Source organism: Pinus tabuliformis, chromosome 5_2 (genome assembly GCF_031772625.1).
Source record: "Pinus tabuliformis cultivar Carrire ecotype Pingquan chromosome 5_2, CPIR1, whole genome shotgun sequence".
NCBI lineage: Eukaryota > Viridiplantae > Streptophyta > Pinopsida > Pinales > Pinaceae > Pinus > Pinus tabuliformis.
This window is the reverse complement of record NC_142306.1, coordinates 155439712-155454663: the sequence shown is the minus strand read 5'-3', so window position 1 is coordinate 155454663 and position 14952 is coordinate 155439712. Positions and strand designations below refer to the sequence as shown.

The window sequence follows — 14952 nt, the reverse complement described above, 5'->3', positions numbered from 1 at the left end:
ATTTTTCTTTAATAAGTTATTTACAAAGTAAATATTGAAAATAAACACCAGTGCATCAACAACTAAAAAAAACAAGAACAAACACACCACACGACACCATTATTTTTGGACCAATGTCCCCGAAAAAACCCAATGCGGGAAAACCGGTGCAGCTATCTGAGGGTTTTCTTATTAAGCAATATCATAGTACAATCTAGGTGCCGAAACTGGCCTACCCAATAGAGAATTTCCTTAGTAGCTATACCTCATAGTTTGAGAGAAATCTCTTGGCTGAAACCCCGGAAAATCCTTCCGGCAACTCCTTAGCACAAAACTGCTCTGCAACCCCAGCGTCTGCCCAATCTGGACTGCGTCAACCCCTCTTTGTCTCACGTAGGCCCTGCATCAACCTTTCTTGGCCTGCGTCAGCCTCAGGAGGCCCTACGTCAGCTCTAGGAGCATCTGCGTTAGCTGCGCTGGCCCCTCTGGTGCTCTGCGCAGCACTTGGCTATCTCTGCGTGGCTCTGCGTGAGCCCTTGCTGCGTCTACGTCACCCTCCTTGGCTGTTGTGCTGCTCTCTCGACACAATATCTACCTTCTCTATTTCTCTATACTCAATGCCCCTCAGTTGCTCTCCCGATCACTGATTCTATCTCTCTTAGCAAACCCCGCTCTAGAGAATAGAATGACTGATCATCTAGTGTACCTCTCCAAATGACCCTCAAGCCTCCTCTTATACTTTTCTTGTTGACATCTCAACAGCCAAGATTAAGTCCCTAATCAACGGCTAAGATTAGATATGGCTTGATCCATGTCTTTTTTACCACTCTAACACAGAGTCATATTAAAACGCATTAATATTTTATTTTCCCTAAGTTTAGGGACTCCATTAAAAATATTAATTATTTTAATATCTCCTGATCTATTTAGAATCTGCCCAAACCCTTTCTACGTATTGGAGATCTCATGTGCCCCAACCTCTCCACCAAATTTCATGGCTAGAGCACATCCGATGCTACCCCAAATCTGTTATGCTCTTAACCTGCAAAGTAATACAGAACAGAGAATATGCGAAGAAAAGATACCCAGAACACAGAATATGCGAAGAAAATATACCTAGAACACAGAATAGCAATGATTTTATTACTCAGAGAGAAATGTTCACAGGCCTCTTCGAGGGGGCAACCTCCAATAGAGCAGAGCTCGATTACAAAACAAGACACGATACTCCTCGCAGGGAGTCTCTATCCTTTATATATGACTCATACATGCAATACCACGGGCCAATACCGTGGGTTTTATTAATACCATCTATCTAATACTACCGCCCATTTACCATCTATCTAATACTACTGCCCATTTGCAACTAACTGTGGTCCCATCATTAATTGCGGGTTAACCACTTACAAATATTAATATGGGCTTTATTGACTCTTGACCATGACGTGATCCCATGACATAAATAAGGGGGTTAGGGTGGGACCCTAACATGCCCTCCCCCTTAAGACTAGCCTTGTCCTCAAGGCTGAAGCTGCGGAAACTGCTGAAGAATAGTGGCTGGTTCCCAAGTTGCATCTTCCGGAGAGGTATCTTTCCATTTGACGAGGACCTCCTTAATCATGCGGCCGCGCAGGTGCTTGTCTCGTGTGTCTAGAACCTGTTCAGGTTGAAGCCAGATTGACCCTTCTTCGTCCAATTCAGGTAGACTGGTTTGAACTCGGCAATTGTTCCCAATCACTTTCTTGAGGCACGATACATGGAAATCTGGGTGGATTTTTGCTGTAGGTGGCAAAGCCAACTTGTAAGCCACTTCTCCAATGCGCTGAAGTACTTGGTATGGTCTGTAGAATTTTGGAGAGAGCTTTTGACAACCCTTGTCTTTGAGTAATGTTTGCTTATATGGTTGCAGCCTCAAAAAGACCTGATCCCCTTCTTGAAATTGGCGCTCTGAGCGATGTTGGTCAGCCTGTTGCTTCATACGGTTCTGAGCTTGATGAAGATTCTCGCACAGATGGGCAAGCATGGTTGCGCGGTGTTGTAGGAGTTGATCCACGGCTTGTACTTTGGAGCACCCCGTGAGATAAGAAGTAGGGGAAGGCAGAAGTTGTCCGTAGACTGCTTCATAGGGAGTCATTTTGGTGGTGGCATGATAGTTGGTGTTATACCACCATTCCGCCAGAGGTAACCACTGTACCCAAAGGTGTTGCTTTTCTGAAGTGAAACACCTAAGGTAGGTTTCTAGACATTTGTTGACGGCTTCGGTTTGACCATCTGTTTGCGGATGATATGAAGTACTGAGTTTGAGTTGAGTGCCTTGTATTCTGAAGAGCTCCTGCCAAAAATTACTGGTGAATATTGGGTCGCGGTCGGACACAATAGAAGTGGGCATGCCATGCAATTTGAAGATCTGATCCATGAAAGTTTGAGCAACCAAAGTTGGTGTAAATGGTTGGGGTAGGGCGCAGAAATGAGCATACTTCGACAGTCGGTCCACAACCACCATGATGACTGACTTGTTCCCAGACTTTGGAAGACCTGTAATGAAATCCATGGAGACCTCCGTCCAAATTGATGTCGGAATGGGCAATGGTTGTAATGTGCCTGGTGTGTTGACGGTTTCCCCTTTGTGGCGTTGATAGACGTCACATTCTGCTACGAAGGTAAGGATGTCCTGTTTCATGCCGGCCCAAAAAAATGATCTTCTGGTGCGAGCATACGTCTTCTGAAAGCCCGAATGTCCTGCAATGGGAGATGAGTGCAATTCTGCCAAAATGCGACTTTTGAGGGTGGATGTTGGTGATATTACGACTCTGTCCTTGTAGCGAAGAATATCATTATGCCACGAGTAGCCCTTGCTGGAATTAGGATCTACCTGCAATTGAAAAGTGAGTTGGGAGAGCCCGGGATGTGAAAACCATTCCCTGCGAGCCTCTTCAATCCAGTCTGGAATGGGGAGGGAAATTGCGAGCAGAGTACTTTCCTCCTCAAATTGGCGCGACAATGCATCTGCTACCCTGTTGTCTTTCCCTTTCTTGTAAATGATCTCATAATCATATCCCAACATTTTGGCTAACCATTTATTTTGTTGTGGGGAAGATAGGCGTTGCTCCAAAAAATATTTAAGACTGTGATGATCTGTGCGGATTTGGAAACGTCGCCCCAACAAGTAAGGTCACCAGGTCTCGACTGCATGTAAGATGGCCATCATTTCCTTCTCGTAGGTAGATTGGCCCAGATTCCTCCCACTTAGTTGTTGGCTGGTGAAGGCCAATGGTCGCCCTTCCTGCATTAAGACCGCTCCAATACCTGTTCCCGAAGCATCACATTCAATGACAAATGATTTGGTGAAGTCCGGTAGTGCTAAGACGGGAGTGGAACACATGGCGGTTTTGAGAGCGGTAAATGCCTGTTGTGCTTCCTCGTTCCAGAAGAAGGAATTTTTCTTTAGGAGTTGCGTTAGGGGCTTCGCTATGCGGCCATAGTTGCGGACAAATTTACGATAATAGCCTGTGAGACCCAAAAATCCTCTCAAGCTTTTCAAGGTCTTAGGTTGAGGCCATTCTTGCATTGCCTGGATCTTTTTGGGGTCCACCTTGACACCTTCACGCCCCACAATGTGGCCCAAATACTCAACTTCTTCCATGCCAAACGCACACTTAGACATCTTGACAAATAATTTATGCGTGCGGAGCAGTTGCAAGAGTAGATCTACATGCTGAAGATGTGCCGCCCAAGTGCCACTATAGATGAGGATGTCATCGAAGAAGAGAAGGACAAATTTTCTGAGATATGGTTTGAGGAGGTGATTCATAAGGCTCTGAAAAGTAGAGGGGGCATTACAGAGACCAAATGGCATGACCAGGAACTCGTAATGGCCTTCATGAGTTCTGAAAGCTGTCTTGGGAATGTCGACTTCCTTCATGCGAATTTGGTGGTAGCCTGAGCGAAGATCCAACTTAGTGAAGAATTGAGCCCCATTGAGTTCGTCCAGCAAATCGTCAACCACCGGGATGGGAAATTTATCTTTGACGGTTAACTTATTGAGGGCCCTGAAGTCGGGACACATCCGCCACTCCCCATCTTTCTTGAGGACCATGACCACTGGGGATGAATAAGGACTAATGCTGGGACGAATGACACCTGCTTCCAACAATTCCTTGATGATTTTTTCTATTTCATTCTTTTGGGTGAACGGATATCTGTATGGCCGCACATTTGGGGGTTGGGCCCCTGGAACCAATGTGATGCTATGATCATGTTCCCCTCGCGAGGGTGGAAGCTCATGAGGCTTGTCAAAGACCGTCCGATGTTTATCTAAAATCTGTTGCATCTCAGGATGAATTGGCAGAGGCATGGTGTCTACTACCTGGATGGCATTAAATTGAGCTACCACTCCATGATGGCCCTTTTTTAACAATTTTTCCATCCTATGCGAGCTGATGATAGAGGGGGCTCCCGCCTGTAGTCCACGGAGGGTGTGTGTGGAGTTGTTCTGCTTAAAACTCATATATAACTCCTGGAAATCCATTGTGATTGGCCCAAGAGTGCAGAGCCATTCCGCGCCTAGGACAATGTCGCAACCCCCCATGTGTATTGCAAACATGTGGGTTTTCAATTGATAATCCCCCATTTGAATTTTGACATTTTCACAGCGACCTTCACATTTCATTGTGCCCCCATCTGCAATCTGGACTTGGAAGTTAGAAACTGCCCGGACGAAACAATGTGCTGCTTCAGCGATCTTTTGATGGATGAAATTATGGGTACTTCCACTATCAATCAAGACTACTACTAGGCGATGTTTAAGAAAACCCCTGATTTTGAGAGTTTGAGGGGAAGAAATTCCTGCCAATGCATTTAGCGAAATAATTGGTTCATCAGATACAATCTCCCTTTGGTTATCTTCTTCGATCGCCTCCGGTTCCTCAAGTGGTGGATCTTCCTCGGTGGAGCTGTAGTCAGTGGCATCTATTTGAAAAAACTTGTGCTCTTTGCATTTATGACCCGGGGAATATTTTTCATCACAGTAGTAACATAGTCCTTGCTTCCTTCTTTCGGCCATTTCCGCAGGTGACACCTTTTGAATCTTAAGTGTCTGAGTCGTATTGGGAGCCTGTGAGGGACGACCTTTAGCGGGGAAGTTGGGGCGGCTGGATTGGGTTGTTAATGCACGTTCCACCTTACGGGCTACCTGGCAAGCCTCTGTCCATGTGGGAGGGTGGTGGAGTAGAACCTGAGCTTTGATGGCTTCTTTAAGACCGCTGATAAAGCATTCCATGTAGAACTCATCTGTGAGACCCCTAGTGCGAAAGGCTAAGGCTTCAAAAGCAGTAATATATTCCTCCACTGTACCCGTCTGTCGGAGCTTAGTGAGACGCCCCAAAAAAGAGTCTTCCTGTTCAAAGCGACTGCGAAGAGTTTTGGCAAATTGGGCCCAATTCTGAAAATGTCCATTGCAACGCTGATGCCATTCCTTCCATTGCCATCGTTCATTGTCCAAGTACATGGTGCCCACCATAAGCTTAGTCCCCTCATCTATGATATGATTCAATTGGAAATACTGCTCCATTTGTGCTAGCCATGCGGACGTGTGAGAACCGTCAAATTTATGCATATCCAACTTGGGAGGTCGCTGACTGGGTGGTGGATGGGTGTGCCAGACGTGATGAGAGTGGCTAGACTCACCCTCATGGTATTCATGGCCATTATATGCCTCCTCGTGGGCTAGCTCCTTGCCCTTTGGGAGTGCATCATGTATCTGGTTACTTATTCCTTTAAGCTCAAGTTCGATATTCTTCACCGCAGTTTGGAGGGAGTTCACATGGTCTTCAATTTTGTCGATCCTTTCATTGGCCATCGCTTGAGCGCGAGTTTCTACCATACACCAACCTGATGAAAAATTGGGACCGCCTAAAAAATTTTTACTAAGAAATTGAATGGTACCACCTTGCTCAGCTCGTCGTCCTGATTCTGATGGGCTAGGTCACCAATAAGCGCCCCGGAAGATCTCAGACTCTTCCTCCTTCCTGATCAATACTGCAGTCGCCAAATCCTCAGAATGTCAATGCCGCCAAAAGTCCTGCGAAAATTATATCCAGGGACAGGAACCCTTCACAACTACTCCGATCTGGTGGATCTGAGAGATCTGAATGGTGGAACAACTGCTGCTGCTGATCTGATGGAGCTGCAGGACTGATGTCGGCTGCTGCTGCTGCACTTGCTGATCTGGAATAGGTGATGTGTGATCCCCCGATAGAAAGGGAACTATGGTCTTGAGGAGTGTCAGGTGCTACAGATCGCAATATACATAAGGGTCTGACAGTAGTACTCGGCCCAATGTTTCAGGGCTCTAACTAAGGAGGATCGACCGTACCCTTAGCCGTACAACCCGACTACCCTATCGTACGGGCGAGTAATCTCTCCGAGTGTTGTTCTCGGTGTACTGTAGCCACAAAACGGCCGAAGGTTTATCTATGGCGAGGTTTCAAGGGAGCTAGGGGGCTTCCTATATACCCAGAGGGTACGTGGAAGACAGTCCGTGCGCGGTTCTGTCTAATGCGCTACTACTCGAAGGGGTACCCACAGGGGTTACAAGGGAGTCCAACAGACGTGACCACCTCTTGTATTTCCTGCGTGCATGCCTCCCCAAATCCGCAGGTTTATGCGCTTAATGACAGATCCCGTGGTTTAAAGACGCCGGAACATGTCTCTAGCCAAAAAAAAATTTGCTAAAATTTGGAGATCCCACCGAGCCCTGGAAAGAGCTCTGATACCACTTGTTATGCTCTTAACCTGCAAAGTAATACAGAACAGAGAATATGCGAAGAAAAGATACCCAGGGGCCAGAACACAGAATATGCGAAGAAAATATACCCAGAACACAGAATAGCAATGATTTTATTACTCAGAGAGAAATGTTCACAGGCCTCTTCGAGGGGGCAACCTCCAATAGAGCAGAGCTCGATTACAAAACAAGACACGATACTCCTCGCAGGGAGTCTCTATCCTTTATATATGACTCATACATGCAATACCACAGGCCAATACCGTGGGTTTTATTAATACCATCTATCTAATACTACCGCCCATTTACCATCTATCTAATACTACCGCCCATTTGCAACTAACTGTGGTCCCGTCATTAATTGTGGGGTAACCACTTACAAATATTAATATGGGCTTTATTGACTCTTGACCATGACGTGATCCCATGACATAAATAAGGGGGTTAGGGTGGGACCCTAACAAAATCAACATCTCTAAGAGTTCGAATTAGCTTATGATACACCTAAAAATATTTTAATGTGCAAAATAACATCACTTTGGTGACAAGCCCACCAAATAGCTCATAAAGTGTAAGATAAGCCATCCAAAATGATGTAGCGATGGTGTAGGAGGATCGTTGGAAGGCCTAATCAAGTCCTCAAGTTCCATGATGAAGAGATCTTCATGAATGATGGTCAAGGGGGTGGCCACTAGATCTCCAAGTAAAACATCATGTGATGCTCCAAAGTGCCTCTGGGGCACAAGTAGTGGTATCATGGGTCTCCTGGTGTAAAATAACCCTGTCGACTGCTCCAAATGAGGGCACAGAAGATGGTGCTTTCCCTCCCATGTCTCAAAGATGAGAAAAACCTTCTCTAGGCCTTAGATCAGCTGCCAAACCCTGTATACAATGCTAAGCCTGATGGGGGCAATATTGGTCCAAGTGCATCAACTTCCATATAATGTGGGGCAATGAACAAGGTGCTGAGGCTGCCCATGGCATGATATAATGTTTTGTCACATGATGGAAACCCATGGCTCTCAACGCTTCCCCCACAAGTGTCAATATGATCCTCTGGTGGGCTTGGATCCCGTATATGGAGGCAAAGCCCAAAGTGAAACCACCTGCCAATTCTATATAAGATCCAATGTGTCTCCCCACACTCAGATAAAATAATTCACTAGTGTAATTGAGTGAATAAGCTCGTTAATCAAGGGCAGAAATGGGCACTTCATAGTGGGTTTCCCTTCTAGATTTGGGGCTTTGAGCATGTAATGGTGTTACCTCCCTTGGTAGGAGTAGTTAATAAACCACCCTATTAGGTGTTCCCAACCCCTAAAGGGAAGGACATGTCCAAGGTACATCCTTCAAGTGGTAGGTGCCATGTGGATAATGATGAGGTGGATGGGGACACTAGGGTCTCAAGGCCAAATGACATAGGCTCAAGGGTGGTAATGATGAGGGATGTCCACATATTTGAGTATATGAATGTAGGAGGGAGCAATCGTGGTACATGAGTTACCCTGGCTTTTTTTTTTCCACTCTTGATTTGCCTTTTGCCTTTTATTAATTTTTCTTTTATTTTATTGCTCAGGGCTCCAATGGATGCGACCATGATGTGTATGGTATAGCAATGATTGCCCCGTTAAGGTGGGGCAGTTCATTCCCACTTGGTGTTGGGACATACATGGGTTCCTTAATGATGCAGAGGGCACTCATAGGGGGCCTAGGAACCAGGGTGATGGCTAAAATGATAGGGGGTAGAGCTCATATTTGGCTTTTGCCCACATGCTAAATTTTATTGTCCCGACCATCTTTTGCATTTTGTGGTACATTTTCCTTTTGTATGTGGCCATATTATTCTTTTATCTTCTTTTTTAGTTGCATTAATCTTCGGGGCATCATTCTAGGCCCGACCCAGACATGTGGACAAGGGGAGGGGGATACCAAAACCTTGTGGACCCAGAAAGGGAAGATGATGAAATAGGGCATGCAATGTGCTAAGGGGAGTGAAAAATGTGGAATGGGAAAATAGGACCACACTACCAAAATCGGGGTTTCCCAAGTAGTGCCCATCCTAAAGTTGTAAGCCAGTAGGGGAGATCCCACGGGACTAGGGTTGAGGATTAGCCCCCCAACTAAGGTAAGGGAACAAGACTACAGTGAAAACCCTTCCTCCTTTCAAGTCACCCAACAATCCATAGTACATACCCAAATGTGCCCAAGAAAAACAAGCATAAGCACCCAATTACATAATGAAAAATCATACCTTTAGGATTGGATGGCCCACCTTGAAATATATGATCTCAACAGATGGGTGAGGGAACATATAACCGGCTCAAGGAGTGGAGACATCTAGCACAACATCGGCTACATTGATGGCTGTCAGGGGCTGTTGGCTGAAGACAAATCTAGGAGAAAATTTCTCCTATGAGGTCACCCACTGGTGGTGGGTAACACTGCCTACCAGCGGTCAATCGATAAGACAGATTCTAATAAATCAGAAACCCTAAAAGGGTCGGCCATGTGAGATATAATATTTTACTTTAGAGCGAAGTGGGCACAACCCTGCTTTTTTTGAAAGAGATATCCACTCGCCTTCTCTGTAAGCTTCGATGCATTTTCTGAGGTGTAGATTGCCCTCTGGCCTCCATGAACCTCTATTGATTTCCCCATAATCAAAGCATGAGTCCGTCCCATTGATTCAGAACTAGTGTTTTTGGTCCCTCTCAGCTACATGCAAAACAACAGAAACAAAAGTATAGAAGAAGTTGTGTATGGCAATATGAATATGAATGCAAGCTGATAAGGGTTTGACCAATCATATTTAATATATGCATAAAAATCGTGACTAGAGGCACATTATTTACACAAGATTCGAATACTCAGTACACTTTCTCTTTCTTGTTTATATTTAAACAAGATTTGAATGCTCGCCCACCTTGCCCCTTGTTCTATCGTTTCCTAAGATTCAGTTTGGGTACTGAGAAACAGAAATGGCCATAGAAAACAGCATTTTCTGTCTTGTTTTGTTTATTAACCATTTTTTACAGGGAATGAATGCCCTTGTCACATTTCTGGTAATAGAGAATTGCAGCATTCATGATGGACTATTAGGGCCTTACATCCAAGACACTAAATTCCCACTAAATCAAGAGTACATTAAGTACATGTAATGGAACATTAATTACACCCATAGCTATAAAGCACAACCCCGCATTGCTGTCTCATTATGTTAAGCAGCTGCCAGGCACTAAGCTAGGGTGTATTGTGCATATAGCTAGATGGTAAACGGGTGGAGTCATGAGTGAGCTACTTTTCCAATGGGGTAGTGATGACCACGTTTTATTGATCTTAGGAAAGTCTTCACTGGGAAATTTAAACTTTGAGTTGGCTTTCTAGTTTCCTCTATAACCATGGTGCTATCCACTTCATAGACAGTGCTATACTTCATCATCACACACCTTTAGTTGATTGAGTAGGCATGCACATATGCTAACTACTATACCTATCATTTTCTTTTTTGTGCTTGTATTTTTAGAGTGAAAACTTGAGTTATCAGACTGAATGTTTATATTTCTAAAGCCAATTAGATTTTGTAGGGATTCGCAATGGGTTTTGCATGAAGATAATTTTCATTTTAATCGTATAGCTTCTCAATGAATATCATTTCTTTTAGGTAAGACATTACAAGTGACGAAGGAACTGACGTTACTTCATTTAAAGCTCTTTCCCAGCCACTTTGTTTGCCAGGTCTGCAGTCACTTGCAATCAGATATTAGTGGGCACCTTGAATCTCATTTGTACCAGACAAAATAATTCAGTCACTCTACAAACTCCATTGAAGAATTGGAGTTTGAAGATATTAATGGCACCCCTAGGGACGTTTTCCCCTCCCTCTTTCTAGAGTCCAAAGTTCAAACAAACCGACGAGAATGTAGCCAGTAGAAATTCATTATGGAGTTGTCAGCTAGCACTTTGTCTCAAATGGTGACATAGCAGAGCAGATGACAAGGGAAAAATAAATTGAAAAGATTTATGATTATTTAGGAAGGTGTTTGCTTTTGTCACTGTTCCTCACTCGTACCTGAATATTCTTCCTTGAGTAATAATGTATTTCCTGTTCTTTACAGCTTCCAGTTGTTGACTTGAACTTATTACACAGGCTGTAAGTTAGTCAAAGCCATTTTATAGAAAATAGCCTGTAGTTAGAAAAGGGCATATAGTTCAATTGAATATTGTCAGAAAAACATTCTTCCACCTAAGATGTTTGGTGCAGGACGATGTTAAAAAATGGTTTTGCTATTTTGATAGGTGAAGGAAACTGTTGAAGAGAGCATCTACAAGCTGAACAGGAGCAAACCAGTCAATCCTTCTGGATGCTTTGGTAACATCCACAAAAATGATCATTCGACACTTACCCTGAAAGATATTGATTTACTTTTCTCTTCTGGTGAACAAGAGCCATCATATGAAGAATGTAGAGAGGGGTTTGAAGAAGTGCAACATATGGGAGAGCTTAGAAATTTGCCCCCAGCTGTTGCTGCTGTATTAGCAGCAGAAAACAGACAGAAACAGGCATTGAAAAGAGGTGCATGAAGAATGGGAGAAACTGTGACAGAGGACCAAGCTTATCAGCATGGGAAACATGTTGAAAAACGCAATCCTGACATCCGAAATATGTATCAATATATGTACTATTTTTTTTCTTTTTTCAAAATTCATGAACAGTAGTTGATATCAATTGTTTCAGTAAATTCCTTTAGTTTTAAAGTATGCTTTTATTTATATATGATTAAATTCAATGTATATTGGAGCATGTGGGAGACAGTTGAAAATCACATTCTTGACATCCAAAATCTGTATCATTATATGTACTAATCTGTTATCAAAATTCATGAACATTCTTTTATTATAATTGTTTCTTAAAATTCCTTTGGTTTTGATTTGAAGTATGCTTCTTTTATTTATACAATGATTAACTTCAATGTACATTGGACCATTAACTTGGCCTCCATATGATGGTGCCTGTTAAAATTGTTTCATACAATTAAGTAATTCCTTGACTATGTATCTTCCAATGATCAAATAATAACTGTGATGATAATGGAAAATACAAGGAATCTCATAATTCTTCTAAGATAATTGTTTTGTGAACCAGTAGCATTTGATTCTCAAAAAGTGGCCATATTTTCAGTGTCTTCTTTTGCACAATGACAATTGCATACATAACTTTTTCATGGTTGTGTGACATCCCAACTTATCTATATTGATATTTTACCGTTTATTACTGATTGACTAGCAACTGTCTTTAGTTGGAGTATGATCATTCGTGCTTTTCTACCTGCTTGTGCTTGAACTGGATGCCAATATCGTACTGTAAATAATCTTACAGTTTCAATCCCCAAGATGAAGCTCCCTAAGATAGTACAATCATTCATTGACAGGGAGAATTTTATAGACGCAAGAGGACAATTTGTTGGCAATGTTCATCTATTTGAAGATGCATCATTGGGAAATAATGACCTTAAACATCCTGGCTAATAAAAGCTTAAGAAGCACTATAATGATACAACTTTCTGAGGTACAGATTGTTGAGACAGAAGGCGGCAAGCCAGAGCAGATGAAAAGTATGATTCCTTTGCAAACAAACAAATACCCTCTGTTGTGTTGTTATATATAACCTATACAAGTTTTTTCTATAGTCTTATTATGTGAACAGTGAGACCTACAAGTACAAGTTCTTTTGAATTTATAGTTCCAAGAGTCACAATGGTGCCCAATAGCTCTATTCTGAACTTATTTGCCTGCTTATATCTTGCTATGGAAAGTACATAATTCCAATGTTGAATGACATTACTGATTTAGCAGTGATCACGGTATTCATTTGAGTTGGGAAAATGCATTGCCCTTACAGACACAAGGTAGTAGCAGTTTGTTGTTGGGTTGTTTTATAATGTGTGTGCTTCATATGTGAAAAGCTATAGTTATAACTCAATGATCTATCTGGCAGGGTTTTGATCCTATTGAATACTAAAATTTACGTAAGACTCTTGAGGAGAGATTCAAATATGGTCTTTAATATCTTCCTTGGTTGATCTTTCACTTGGATTGTACTTACAAATATGACTTGTTACCCACCACTTTGCGGGTGATATCCCCAGGAGAAATTTTTATCCATGATGAGCCTTAGTCGGCAGCGAGTAGCCCCTTGATGCCTCCTAGTAGCTCGTTGTGCCATTTCTCTGCCACCTGAGCTAGCCATGTGGTCCCTCATCGTCTTGTATTCACGTATGTTTGAAGGTGGACCTCCCGAATCTAAAGGTATGTCTTGTCATTTGGTAATTGAGTATTGGGTTTACTTATCATGGGTACTTATGGGTATGGATTGATGGGGGGATTTGGCGAAAAGAGTGGGCTTAGTTTGTGCTCTTGTTCCCTCGATTTTTTTTTGTTGTTACCCTTGGATCTTAGTCTTGTGGGGTCTCCCTTATTGATCATTTGGTTCTAGGGTGGTACTACTTGGGAAACCCCAACTTTGGGTGCGTGGTCCCTCTCATTTATCTGCACATATTACTCCCTATCCACTCACTATACCCCCATTCATCTTTTCTCCCACATGGGTACACATTCCCATTCTGGGTCCACATAGGGCTAGCCTCCCTATCCCCTTGTCCCCACCTTGGGTCATGCCTAAAATGATGCCCTGGAGGTTGAAGCAATTAAAAGAAAAAGTGTGAAGCATAAATGGCCACATTTAATAAAAAATTGTACCACAAAATGCAAAAGATCGTCGAGACAAAAATAATTAGCACGTGGGCAAAAGCCATTACATGAATTCTACCCCAATCATTAGCCATCACCCTGGTTCCATAGGCCCTACATTAGCATCTTTTATCATTCAGGAACCCATGATTGTCACAACCCTACTTAAAAGCGGGTAATCACTACTATATCTTACACATCATGCTCTTGTCCTTTGAGCCCCAAGGAGTTAATTAAAGAAAATTCATAAAAGGCAAAAGGTATATGAAGAAAGGTGGAAAATCAAGGTCGGGGCACCTCATGTATCATGATTGCTCCATCCTATACATTACATATTCGGGTGTGGGCTTTCCCTTATCCAACTACCCCTATGCTGCATTATGTGCCCCAAGATTGCCCCTCTCATTCCTATTTGTCACTTGCCACCCCCATTAGAGGGATGTACCTTGGACATACTATCCCCTTTAAGGGCTGAAACCACCTAATAAGGTATGTGGTTAACCTCCTTTGGAGCTTGGAGATACTAGCACATGCCAAAGCCCACTATGGAAGGGCATGCCATTATGAAGTGCCCACATTGTTATCCATGATTTGTAAGTTTTTTACCTAGTTATTTTAATGACTGGTTGTAATGGAAGCCTAAGGGATGCATTGAATCTTATGCAGGAGTACAGGTGGTTTCCATTTGGGTTTGGTTTCCCTATATGGGATCCTAATTCCCAGAGATCTACATTGGCACATGTAGGGTATGCATAGAGAGCCATGGGCCTCCACAGCAGTAGACAACACTCCATGGATCTTCATGGATGCTCAGAGTTTACTAGCGATCCACTTTTGGGATGATGATGATATGTTTGGTACATTATGCCCAGCAAGCCCCCACTGGAGCCCCACACTCTTGATAGGTGTCTCAGGACTTGTACGATGTCATAGCAGCATTCATTCCACCACTTGGACCCCTGTGGAGGATCTCTGATTCATATGGAGACCCATGGGGTGATCTATGTGCCCTCATACCAAATGGGAGCACAATAGATCTACTAGGAGAACAAGGGGCCACCCCCTTGTCCATCATATTTTGAGGAATTTATTCCTCAATATGGCACTTCAAGATAATATTGAGCCTTTAGAAGGCCCTACGACATGCACATATCATTATTTGGCCCCTTGTAAGGTTTGTTTTAAAGTTATGAGCTAATTTGGTGGGCTTGTCACCAGTGGGGGTTTTATTTGCACATTATTTTATCATTAAGGGCTAATGTAGGCCCATAGGCTAATTCGAACTCTTTAGGAGTGTATATATTGATGTTAAATACATTCATTTGTATCATCACTTGACTTGGGATCTCTCTAATCATAGACAATTTTCGCACTTTTTCCTTGCTGGATATTTTTGGAGATGGATGAATTTTGATGTATGGATTTGGGCTATCTCTCGTCTT

The 14952-nt window shown here is 43.0% G+C and overlaps 1 protein-coding gene across 6 annotated transcripts in view; it reads left to right on the top strand.

The window, feature by feature from the left end:
• LOC149157990 (uncharacterized) overlaps positions 1–11663 on the top strand; it is a 459039-nt gene extending 447376 nt beyond the window's left edge. For 5 of the 6 annotated variants that reach the window (XM_089436071.1, XM_089436075.1, XM_089436074.1 and 2 more), the window contains exon 21: positions 11060–11663. In XM_089436071.1, coding sequence (XP_089292197.1) covers positions 11060–11344 — 285 coding nt within the window. In that variant the 3' untranslated portion in view covers positions 11345–11663. Of the gene's footprint in view, positions 1–10878; positions 10914–11059 lie in introns of all 6 variants that reach the window. The other variant, XM_089436076.1, reaches the window with a different exon arrangement.
• Positions 11664–14952: the final 3289 nt, after the last annotated feature.